Source organism: Falco punctatus, assembly GCF_963210335.1.
Source record: "Falco punctatus genome assembly, chromosome: 13".
Taxonomy (NCBI): domain Eukaryota; kingdom Metazoa; phylum Chordata; class Aves; order Falconiformes; family Falconidae; genus Falco; species Falco punctatus.
Genome location: NC_137593.1, coordinates 13,461,016 through 13,473,391, shown reverse-complemented (window position 1 = coordinate 13,473,391; position 12,376 = coordinate 13,461,016). Strand labels below are relative to the sequence as shown.

The 12,376-nt window shown below is 45.7% G+C and overlaps 1 protein-coding gene across 3 annotated transcripts in view; it reads right to left on the bottom strand.

Moving 5' to 3' along the window:
• The window catches only part of IL1RAP (interleukin 1 receptor accessory protein), a 45,285-nt gene that overhangs the window by 5,388 nt on the left and 27,521 nt on the right, over window positions 1-12,376 (bottom strand). For all 3 annotated transcript variants that reach the window (XM_080409433.1, XM_080409435.1, XM_080409434.1), the window contains exons 3-10: window positions 11,292-11,577; window positions 10,342-10,531; window positions 8,456-8,612; window positions 7,427-7,498; window positions 6,149-6,278; window positions 5,019-5,167; window positions 1,994-2,143; window positions 916-1,059 (exon numbers count right to left, since the gene is read on the bottom strand). In XM_080409433.1, coding sequence (XP_080265559.1) covers window positions 916-1,059; window positions 1,994-2,143; window positions 5,019-5,167; window positions 6,149-6,278; window positions 7,427-7,498; window positions 8,456-8,612; window positions 10,342-10,531; window positions 11,292-11,577 — 1,278 coding nt within the window. The remainder of the gene's footprint in view (window positions 1-915; window positions 1,060-1,993; window positions 2,144-5,018; window positions 5,168-6,148; window positions 6,279-7,426; window positions 7,499-8,455; window positions 8,613-10,341; window positions 10,532-11,291; window positions 11,578-12,376) is intronic.

Below are 12,376 nucleotides of genomic sequence, written 5' to 3'. Positions count from 1 at the left end.
GATCCAAAGCCCATGAATCCAAAGTGGGGTGGTCTGCACTGGCGAAAGTTCAGGCTTTGAAATTTTAGTAGGCATCAGGGATCACGCAGCCAACTCGGCCCCCAGGACACTGGAAATGGGGACTTGGCTAGATTTCTGCCCTTGCTGTGACACCTGTGTGACCATACGCGTATCTGGAGAGTTTCATAAACTTCCATTCTTGGTGATTCCCTGCATCCCTCCAGCAGATGCTGTGTCCAGAACCTTGTATGATTTGGCTTGAAACAGTGGGGAAAAAAAAAATCTACATCATAGTAAAGAGATGAGTCTCACTAACTGCAACAAAGTACTCTTAATCATAGCAACTTAATTGTATGCCATGTTAGACACAGACTCTCTAATTAATGAGAGTGAGTGGGAGGCCTTCTGGGAGAGCACCTTATCTTCTCACTGATGTTGGCACAGTGCTCTCCACACCTCCCTGAAGCAGATACTCCTGTTTCTTACAGGCACTCACCATTACTCTCTGTGAGCTACCAGTCTGGTCCAGTATTACACTTCCTCAGACTTTCCTTTTCAGCTTTGACTTTATCTCCCTTTTTTAAGACAGCTCAGAGAGTTTGCATGAAGGTCAGTAGTCCAGTTCCCTCACGCTGATAGATCAATCACTCCTGCACATCACTCCAAGAGAGAGAAAGTGAAACAACCAACAACCACCACTTGCCCACCGTAGCCTTTTTTGGTGGCCTGGAGCATCTGCAACACGTCACATGAAACAAAAACACCAGAAGATACCAACAGCAGAATGTTAATGGAGATGGGGAAAAAACAAAGGATAAGGTTAATCTGGATAGGACAGCTCCTATCAATTATGGTATCTCAACGAACAACGAAGAGAGAGTGCGTATGGAGCATGGCCCCCTGTGAAATACTCACTTCCCCCGGGAAGGCTGTCTCTGTCGAAGATACACAGCTTGTACCCAAACTCATTCTCCAAGACTCCCCGCAGTGTCAGCAGCACAAATTCCTCCTCCTCTGCATTGCGTGCGTAGGACACATACACATCGTACTCCTTCCCGTCTGAGCAGTGGGAATGCAGAGAAACACAAAGGGCAGAAGACACACTTGTGATACCGCACATGCTGAGCCTGACTTGTTTCACGGGAAAAGCAGATATGACAGCTCACCGAGCCCAGGCACCGCAGGTTAAGACACATCGATTTCCATAGTTAGGACACAGCAGCAGCACTGCCTCTTTGACTACCCAGCCTGAATGTGCAGGTACTCAGACACTGCTGCCTTGCTGAAAGCATGAGACCGCAGCAAGGTGACAAACCCATTCTGTCCCTGGTCCTTTTGTCTTTTGACATCTCTGACATTGCTTTCTCTCACTGCTGTCTATCCACATGAGCAGTCCCACCAGACAGAGACTGGCACCCTGCCTACACCCTCTGAGAGCCACCGCACCCCTTGGCAGGTTCACACCACAAGCTGCAAGGGCTCACACACCATCCTCATCCTACAGAGGAAGAAATCTCAGCTCAGAGTCCCAAGAGATGAACTCCCAGTAACACATGGAAGCTGTGGAAGAACTGAGGACAGAAGGGTGATTTCCACATCCATCCTTTTGGATACCTTCCTACATTTTAAAGCAGAATCACCCTGGATTCGTGAATCCTTACATAGTCACCAGAGAAACCAGGGGCTTACTGAAAATTCTTGACTTTTGACTATCTAGATCAGGTGAAACAGCCAGCCATCAGCAGGGCAGTGCCCCACTGACAGTAGACACATCCACACTGCAGAGAATACAGAGGACTTCTCCTTCCATTCCCCTAACCCAAGCTTGACTCCTCTTGCCCTAAAATGTCCCACACAACCAAATGTAGCTATAGAAATGGAAGGTCAAAACATCATTATGCTGTGGAGAGGGTTAAAGATAGCTTATATGAAAACTCCTTCATTTTCTGGCCTGTAGCAGGATAAAATAAATGCAAGCACTTTAACTCCTTACCTAGAATGGTTTCATCTGTTCCAAAATGAGCCCGATAGAAGAGGACCATTTCAAGCCAATAAACATGATAGATGACTATCAGCACCACAATGAGCAGGATGGTTGCCCCCAGTCCACACGCCAGCTCCACGGTGTACTTCGGTGCTACAACTGGGTTTGAAAAGAAATAAGGGGTCTGGTTTACAGAACAGCTTGGGCCTTCAGCTAAGCAGGAACAAGCTTATGTCACATGCAGCTAAACACCACAGAGAAACAGCCAAGAGCCATGTTGGCCCTTCAGAGGAAGGTGACCAAGCCAAGGCTTCTCTGGCAGGACAATGTCATGGCTGGCCACCCTGGAGTCCCCGTTCTGGGTTACTAGGTCTGGTTGGGCTGGCAGAGAAGTCAAAGCGCAGGCTGGACTCCTGTCTCTGAGCAAGACCCGGGGAGCGGCCAGATGGTAGAATGACCTGTTGACAGAAACCACCTGCACAGTCCAAAGCCAGCTCATGAATGTGCACATTCTTAGCGGTTTGTGCAAACTTAGGGCAATACAACAGCACTTACTTCCAGGAGAGCCAGCCAGAGCTTACCTGCAGCAAAATAAAGGGCCACCATTTCCCCTCACCATCAAACACACGCAGATCTTGTGTCTTGTCCCAGACTGACAGTGAGGATATAACTAGCCATGGCCTGATAGTTTTCTATCAGGAAAGAAGAATCACCGTTCATTACAGAAAAGCTGAAGTGCTTGCAAACAAATAGGACAACCCGTGGACGTCAAGCTGGAAGATCACAGGCACCCCTCCAACTCACAGTGTCTGTCACACTACTGCTGATTCTTTGTATTAGGGTCAGAAAATAACTCTTCTAACTGTATCCCTGGGCAACTCTGGTTTTCTGAAAATTCAGGTGGCAGGTAACATACACACTAGCAAACCGCACAATAACAGTACAGCAGTGAGCGGAAACCTCACCAACTTCAGGATTTAATAAGTTTTATTAGAAACTGAATTAAAAAAAAAAGAGAAAGTGGAAGGAATTTAACAATTTTCATTAGGTGATGAGCAGAGGTAGTACATGAGGAGAGGGAAACCATCCAGAAAAATCAGGAAACATATATAACCTAGTGTGATGAAAGAGCTGGAGCCAACAGATATAGCTACTAGCTAAAAACTGGAAGACAAGTGCTGAGGGGTTAGATTCTGGCATGCTTGATGTTCCTGTGTGCAGCGGGATGGTCTACAGTGAGCTTAGCTTGGGGTTGCTCTGCCAGCAGTGGTCAGGTCTGGTTCTTGGATTTTGTTGTGGAGCAGAGCAAAAAGGGAGGGGACTAACCAGGTTGGATCAGAGCAAACCCACTCAGCTGCCCAGGAGCAGACAGGGGAGGAAGAGAGCAGATAGTCCAGAGCAGTCTACTAGGAAACAGCATTCAGGCACTGCTGTATAAAGAATCTGAAGATTGTGGATCCGCTTCCGCTACACGCACAAACATAGCATCCCAGAAGAATTATGCATATAGGGTGAGCACACTGGCACATGGTTCCAGCCTCAGTTGTGTTTGGTCTATTGTTCCTTCCTAATGATCCAGAAAAGGTTTGTCTCTGCCCTGGTTTCAGCTGGGATAGAGTTAATTTTCCTCTTAGTGAGTGGAGTGCTGTGTTTTGGATTTGGTGTGAGAACAATGTTGATAGGACACTCATGTTTTTAGTTGTTGCTGGGTGATGTTTATACCAAATCAAGGACTTTTCGGTTTCTTGGGCCCCGCCAGTGAGAGGGCTGGAGGGGCACAGGAAACTGGGAGGGGACACAGCCAGGACAGGTGACCCGAACTAGCCAAAGAGGCGTTCCATACCATGGGGCGTCATGCTGAGTATATAAACTGGGGTAAGAAGGAGGAAGGTGGGGACATCTGGCATTATGGCTTTTGTCTTCCTGAGTAACTGTTACATGTGATGGAGCCCTGCTTCCCTGGGGGTGGCCAAACACCTGTCTGCCCGTGGGAAGTAGTGAATTAATTCCTTGTTTTGCTTTGCTTGCTTTACCTATTAAATTGTTCTTATCCCAACCCCTGAGTTTTACATTCCTTTTCGATTCTCCTCCCCATCCCTCTGGGTGAGGGGGAGTGAGCAAGTGGCTGCATGTGGTACTTGGTCGCCAGCTGGGGTTAAACCTTGACAGTTTCAAAGAAATGGGACTAAAAAGGAAGAAGAACAAGTACCAAGAAGGAAGATAAAGAGCTCTGTGAGCCTTCCCGTGATAGAAGGATGGAGTATGGGGGAAGAAGGTGTCCAGCATGAGCCACACAAGGCAAGGCAGCATCCCTTATGGGAGAGGGGAGGTCCAACCTACAGTAAGGTGTTGAAGCTCTAGATGAGGTTAATAAGGAGGTGGAAATATCTACTGTAACCAGGAAACCTCAGATACCTATAGCAAAGGCTCAGTTATTACTGAGAGCTGGGTCTGGGAAACAGGAAGAAAATTTTTGATGAAAGAAAAACGTACGAAAAAAGCCACACTGAACAGAGCTGGATCAATCCAAACCATCCATGCCAAGATGGCTGCATCTAGACTAGAGCATCATCACAGCAAGGACTGAAAACACAGAGCATCAGGTTTAAACTGTCTCACTCCCTAAGCAATGTCAACGAGTGCAGTCTGCCTTTCTGGAGGGTGCCAACTGGTAGCTGTTGCATCACGCAAAACCATCACGTAATCAAGTAACCTGAAATCATTTCAAGCAGCCTGTTCCCTCAGGTTTGTTTCAATTGTGGTACATGGATGGGATGAGAACAGCAGCTCTATCCACCTCTCTCTCTCCGCAGGCACTTGTCCATGGTAGGGTTTAAGTACCATGCAACCTTTGCTCCCTGCCTCCAAGAAGCGGTGCAGTATGACAGCAATAATACAGCACTGCGTACAGAACAGCATGTTGTGGAAAAAGGCCTGATGGAATTACTTGTTTCGCAGGGCAAGGCTCAAGGCAGGACCAAGAGCTCTCTCTGAACACACCTCATTTCACACCCATGCTCTGCAATTATTTTACCTTTCATGTGCACTATGGCCTGGCTATGGTCCTCGCCTTTGGCATTTCTGGCATAGCAAGTATAATTCCGTTTCAAGTCCTCCGGTGTGGCTTTTGCAACTGTTAGAGTCCTTATGACAGTTTTGTCTTCAAATTCTCTAGTAATTTCACTGTAAGATAAAAACTAGAGCATTACATACATGAAACTGCAGCAAGTTCTTAGTGACAAATACTCCTTTCCCTGATATAAACCAACTCTTTCTTTAAAAAAACCCCAAAACACCTAAACTCGTATTTATAAATTGATACACACTTCAGATTTTAATACAGCTGCAGCTGTTCCTTTATCCAATTTTCCTTAACATTTATTTTGCCACTCATAATACTCTCACTGCAGCTGTGTCATGTTGCATTCTAGAGATAAAGTCAGTCCTTGCCTACAAAGCAACAAGATCTCATGAACTCAGGATTCAGAACCCACGTCACATTTTATGTGTGACCCTGGATACGTCACTTTCATCTCTTTCTGCCTGAACTGATCATCTGCAAAATGGGGATAGCAGTATTTGCTTTTGCCCTTTCTTTTTCTTATGTAGGTTTGCAAACAAATGGGGCAGTGACCACCTTCCAGATGTAATTCAGCACCCAGCAAACGGAACTCTGAACCTCATTTGGGTTCTTCATGTAACTGAATCTCTATTCTGCCTAATCAATATTACATATAATACCACATTTTTGCTTTCAGCCTCTTTTTTAAAAGATTTTTTTTCACTTACGCTATTTGGGAATATTCCTTTAAATAAAATTGTGTCTGATCCTGTTTTACAAGTCCCACAACAGCACCAGCTGTTGGCACTACTACCAGGAGCTGAACAAGTGATGATGTGAACTGGTAAACAAAACTCCCTCAAATTCTTCTGTAAGATAAGACACCATCCAGGTCTGGAGACCTTCTCCCTGGAGCTGCTGGTGCTCAGCACAGCACGGTGCAGACACATCGGTTTCTGATTAACAGGGAAGCAGGGGACTCCACACTCCCTTGCAAGGGAAAATGGGACTGTTGCATGCCTGGTTGCATGCCCGTACTCACACCCCTCTGCAGGACCCAAAAGAGGGTTAGATACAAATGAAGGTTCACATTACTGCATCACCTTTGTGTGACTTTTATCTTGGGATCCGTGATGTCATCTGTGTTTTTTCCATCTATGGTCCACCACACCTCAGTCCGGGAGTCCTTCAGGAAGGTGAAGAAGACCTCACAGGACAAAACAAGGTCGTCTCCTGGGAAGAAAGGACCATGGTGAGGTACTGCAAAGCAGGAACAGCATCACCCTGACTTTTGCGCTTGCCAGTGATCCTACCAGCCTGACCTCTGCCTCCCTTCAGGAGGGAATGAGGCTAGTGTCCACCTTCCGATGTCTGACTACAGTTTACCACCCCAGATATGCTGATTTATGACAGACAAATAAACAGGAAAAAATACCCCGTCTTCTCAAATGTGTTACAAATTCCTTGACTGCACCAAGTGACCCACCCAAAGGGAGATGCTCCATGCCAACCACTTCCTTGGAAATCTGGGCAATGTTAACCATCCCCACTGCACAGGGGACAGACACCATAAAGCAAAGGATCCAGCTCCACAAAAGCATTTTGGCACAGGAACACTTGTCCAGGCATTTAGCTTCCCTCAAGATCAGGCTTGGGAGTGTGAATATGTTTGTGATCAGCCTGTTAAGGGATTTTATCTTAGAGAGTGACTATGGAAGAATTCTGACCTTCTGAGCCAGAAAAAACCTGCACTTTCAAAGTGAAGGCTCTGCTGCTAATCATTGGCACCACATTTATTACAGCAATGTGATGTGGCACGATCTATTCAAGATAGAGAACTGTCCCAAAGAGCTATCAGTCTAAAGAGATGGGGTAGGAGAAGGGGTGTGGGTACCCCATTACACAATGCTGCGAGGAAAGCTGTCATTAATTAGGAAGTAATCAGCCATAAAGGGAGAGGAAGTGAGCAACAAGTGGCCAGAAGGCTGAAGTCACCGAGAGGCTGCATCAGGGAGTGCTAGAGCAAACCACAGCCAGGGACAGGGCTGAGACAAGGTCCTACAGGAATTTCCCTAAGCAACTGAGTGTCCCCATTTCACCTGCTTCCGCAGCTACAGTCTTGCATCTCCATGCCTGAATACCTGTCTTTATTTGTGCTTGCAAAAATAATCTTTTAAAGCTGTGCTCTCCTATTCTGGCATCAACAACCGGCACCCCACACTGTCTGCCAGGCAACCTGTGGCAGCTTGTGTGCTTTGCAAGGGAAAGCACCGGGGATGCAGTGGAAAGGGAGAGCTTCTGAGCCCAGCCAGGTCTCTCCATCCCAGCAGGCATCTCATCCATGCCAGGGCAGTGAGAGCAGGCAGAGTGTTGCAATTTACCTGCTTCCAGTTCGTAGACAACTTTCTCATTTGGAGAGATGAACTGCGGTGGCAAGGCCTTGTTTGGAGATCCTGCAGGAGACAACAGAGAGGCCCCCGTGGGGACCCAGACTTCATGAGAATCTGGGGTGCTTGCAGCCTCGCTCGCAATGCCCTTGCAGCCTGCTGCACATGCCCCCATTTAACTTGCAATACAATCCTGCTGCAGAGCTCTATGCAAACAGAAATCTAATCCTCTTCACCAAGTTCAAGGCCAGATCCAGATTTTGAGGCTCCTCCAAAGTTTAGGTAAGTCTAGATATAAGGTTTTGGGCCTCTCACATCAGAAGAGTTCCGTCCCCCTCTCAACATCTCCCACAAGACACAACCTGTACCACTTTCTTTTTATTGCTGCTTCTAAAAAACAAAATACAAACATAATCTCCTGTCACAAGTACTTAACACAGCTCTTAAAGCAGCAGTTGCCACAGGACTCAGCATGTGCTCTACATGTAGTTAAAAACTACAGGTTTTTAAGCTCTGCCTACAATTCCCTGGCAGGTAGGCTGAGCCCTTGTGCCTGGGACAGAGCTGTCCAAGCGCCGGGCTGGGTAACTGCCCAGGCAGTTAACAGTCTCAGCACACAAGGCTTTGAAGATTCCAAGACGACTGAGGCAAGCTGGCTACAATGGGACGATCCCACAAGTAACGAGGAGCAAAGCACACTGGAGACAAAAATTAGCTACAGTGCCAGGGTTATGCGTTCACATGCCAGCAGAGGGTACCCCTGGCCATCTCATGGGCTGCACCTCACCAGTCCAAGCCTGGTCACTCTTGTTCGGGGCATTTGACATGGAGGTAGGACCTCCAGCGCAACATGTTCTGGGCAGTCACACGAGGCTGACCCCAGCAAGCAAAATTATACATGCTCAGCTGGGTAACGCAGATTGCGCACAACCACAAACGGATCCTATGACAGACCCTTCCAGCTGTTTTTACCACTTTTGCAGTTGTCCACCTGCATTTTACACATTTTAAAGTCATTCTTACCCACCACCTTCATCTTTATGGTTCTGGTGAGATTATAGGTTCTTCCATGGTCCTTGAATGTCACGATACAGGTGTAATTCCCTCTATATGCACTGCGGACAATGCCAATGACAAGCCTGGGCCCTTGGATGTAGAAGCCCTTGACCAAGTTGCAGTTCTGGAGTCAGGCAGAAAAACACTTGAGTTTTGGGATTCAGAATTAAAATATTGATTTAAATGCTACTACAAAGATCTGTTCTTACGAATATGACACTTGGGATTGTGATGTAGGTCAGACCTAAACACCATTAACTTCGAGCATGTTGGAATACAAACTGGTATGTTCACCTTGAAAATGAGGTGATGAAGCAGATGACCCTAATACTTGTACCCCACCTTAAATACAGACCATTTTATAAAAAGAGAGATCTCTGATCCAGAAGTACATTTGCAATCAAGGTGAGTACCTCAGCAGACTGAAGAGTGAAGGCAAAGAGAGACAGGAAGAAAATGATGATGTATTCAGAAATGAATACTAAGACTAAAGGACACGTCCCCCATTGATGTCAGCCTGTCTCTTTTGGGACTAATCAAGCTACCCTGACTGACTTCAGCTGAGGATGAGACCCCAAAATTGGCAACTGGCAAATGAGAATCGGTAGCACAGAAACCTTAATAACTCTTCCTTTTCTGTCAAGCAAGGTAGGAAACCTCTGCCAAATACCAAGCTAGAGATCCCTTTTCAGAAAGGGGTTATGCAGATGACATCTTGATTGTCATAAAACCCAAAGATGTGCACATTTTCTAAGAGATTATTTCTGAATGGTACATTTCCAAAGCAGATACATCCTAATGGAGCAGTTTAAGACAGGGGTCATATACCATTTTTAATGATTTTTATTAGGCATGGGATGACTTGCTGCCTGAAAAATTACTTCCATGGGGCTTTTTGTTTCATTCTGCTAATTGATTGCTGAGATGTGAATTTCAATGAATAGTACAAGTAAAGCATTTCAACTACTGGTGTGAAATTGCTCCTCTCGGATACAAACCCAAGTTTTTCCTGAAGGGTTTCAGAATTGTTTGTTGGGTTGGTTTGTTTTTTTTCTTTTGGTGTGTTTTGTTGTTGTTTTTTTAAATCAGCAGATACATTTGTTGCCAACTTTATTATTAAATTCACTCGTACAGAAGCTTCTACCTAGAAATCCAAAAGCACTTCATAAGTGGTTAGAGAATTCAGTCCCATAACCCCCTGGCTGCACATCCCCTGAGATTTCTTATTCTCTCTTGACTAAAGGCATCCGCCTAGAGAGAAACACTGCGGTCAAAATTTAATAAAATTGCACAGTAATTCTGTAGGCAAGAGCCTAAGAATGGCTGGAAACAGCCTAATTATCAGAGCAGTATGGAGGGTGGGCTAGAGACGTCCCCATCTTCAGAACAGAGGTTTCCTGAATTGTGTCAAACAAGGCAACCATGATCCTTGCAAAGAGGCCTGATGTACTTCATTTCCTGACCTCGAAGGATTTTGGAAAAGACACTACTTCCATTAGCAGGTGGGTTTTTTTACAGAAAAGGGAATATGAATCACAGCTTCCTTTACAGGGGTGGTGACTGGCTCACACAGCAGGTCAGGCATACCGCCTGAAGCCTAAACTGAAGTTCCTAAATCCCTGCTAGAATATTCTCCACTTGTGTATGCTGGTCAAAAAGGTTTCAGTGTTAGGTCTCAATTCCCTTCCAAGAGCATTTTTACCCTTGAAGTAGGAAACAAAGCTCTTAAAAGCTTTATTAACAGTTTCATCACTGGGGAGACTCTGAAACACAGCTCCACAATCCTCCCGCCAACCATTGCTTTTTCAGATACAACACTGTATTCCCCCACTGCCCAAATAAGTCCTTCTTACCAAGTACCACTTGATGGTTGGTGTTACACTAGCAGGGTAAAACCCATCAATATCCGGACATACGATCTCACTGGCATGCTCCAAGTAGAACATCTCCTCAGTAGGTTTTATTGAATGGCTCACACAAGAGTGTTGGTCTTTCGGAACAACCTCCAAAGGAAATGCAACTTTGCTACAGTAGGTTGTATTTCTAAGGACAAAGGAGGATAGGGCTGATTAGTTGAGAAGTATTTACTCCTATACCAGTGGTATGAAATAAAAAACACATCTGCAGTAATGAGCATCATAGCACTAATGAGGTATATACAGCTTTAGTTGACTCATTTATAAATGGGAGAAAAAACACTGTCAGAGATGGCCACACTAGCTCAGAAAAGCCCGTAAAGATGACTAACAAGCAACATCCACTCCCCTGCTGGTAAAGCAGATAATAGGGTCAAAGACACGATGAGCAAGAAATAACACGAGGAAGATCAAAAACAGCTCTTGTGCTCAATGCATAGCAGATGCTATGTTCATTTTGCAGCACACTTACAGACACTTCTAATTTCCTAGAAGTCTGAATCTCATGAATCTTTGCCAAATTAGCACGCAGTCAAAACATTACCCCTGCATTTGAAGCTATCTTTACTCTAGACACACAGATCACTTCTTAATGGTGAGTGACTGTGGATTTTGCCATGGGCTCTGCAATAATATTTTCACAGACACTTGCAGCTAGCAAGGAGAGGCATGCTCATTAATGTTTGCAAGGCTCCAAGCATTATTACAACATAAATTGGCTCAGCACTGAGTGGTCTTATAATTGTAACATTCTTTTCCCATTAATGCTTATGTAAATGGTCTTCTCCCTACAGAAAGGACTGGTGCTAACAGCACAATTTTCCCCGCTTCCACAGAAGTCCTTCAGTTATGCTGAAGACATATAGAAGCTGCACCGCACAACCTACCTGAGCATGCATGTATAATTCCCAGTGTCATTCAGAAGAGCAGGCCAGAACCAAAGGGTATCTTTCTCCTTACTGATGTGATTGTCCGGGAGACGAAAATTAATGGGCTCCTCCAGATCTTGGTCCTGTGCAATCCTGTACCAGATCAGGGTTAAGCCAGCAGAATGGGCTGTGCTGTAGTTGTACTTCAAGAAGGTCTCAAAAAGCGGGCATTTGATCTTGGCAGGTTCCCCTTCATAAATCTGGATCTGCTTCATGGTGTCCACACCCCAGTCATCGCAGCGTTCTGCAGCCAGGAAAGACAAGGTACCTTAGCTTGCAAGTCTGCAGAAGACAAACAGTTCTGCCCATGTTCCCCACAGCTCTTAGTCCTGCCCCTGTTAAAATCAGAGGCAGAAATGTAGTGTTTTCAGTGGAAGAAAACTGGGCTTTTATAAAGCTGAGCAAGAATACTGCATTCATTTCTAGAGAACCTGCAAACCTCTACTTTCATTTGTACACCTCCTGTTTTCTTCCAAGCTATTTATCCCCCATCAGAACAATAGGATAGGATACTGCTGTATAACACCAGGCTTCTTAGAGAGCTTCAAGAAAATTCAACCCTAAAATCTTGTGTGGGAGGATAAAATTTGGATGAAAACGCTAGAGGTGTGTGCGCATAAATGCACAGTGACAGGGAAGATGAATATAGAGGTGTTGAAATAAGAGTGGGGAAAAAAACCCCAACGCAAACATCAACCCTCCTTTAAGAGCTTTGGGCCACTGCCAGAGGCTGGACTGTGGGCTCCAGGAGTGCGGACTGCCTTTCCTGGGATGGATTCATGCGATGCCTGCGCACGCTGCGATAACACAGAGTATGAGCACAAGTATGCGACAAATAGTGACTGTTCATAGTGAAGTTTGGGAAGGGAGGCTGAGGGATAGAAGAGACAGTACGGAGGAGGTGGCAGCAGGTTCCTTTGGGCACCCCCAGACAGCCCCTACGTGCAATCCCCAAGCACAGCTCAACAGGCTCAGCATGGCTCACAGCAGACTCCAGCTGACATACAGACTGGGCAGCATGAAAAAAGCCATGCAGTGCCTTT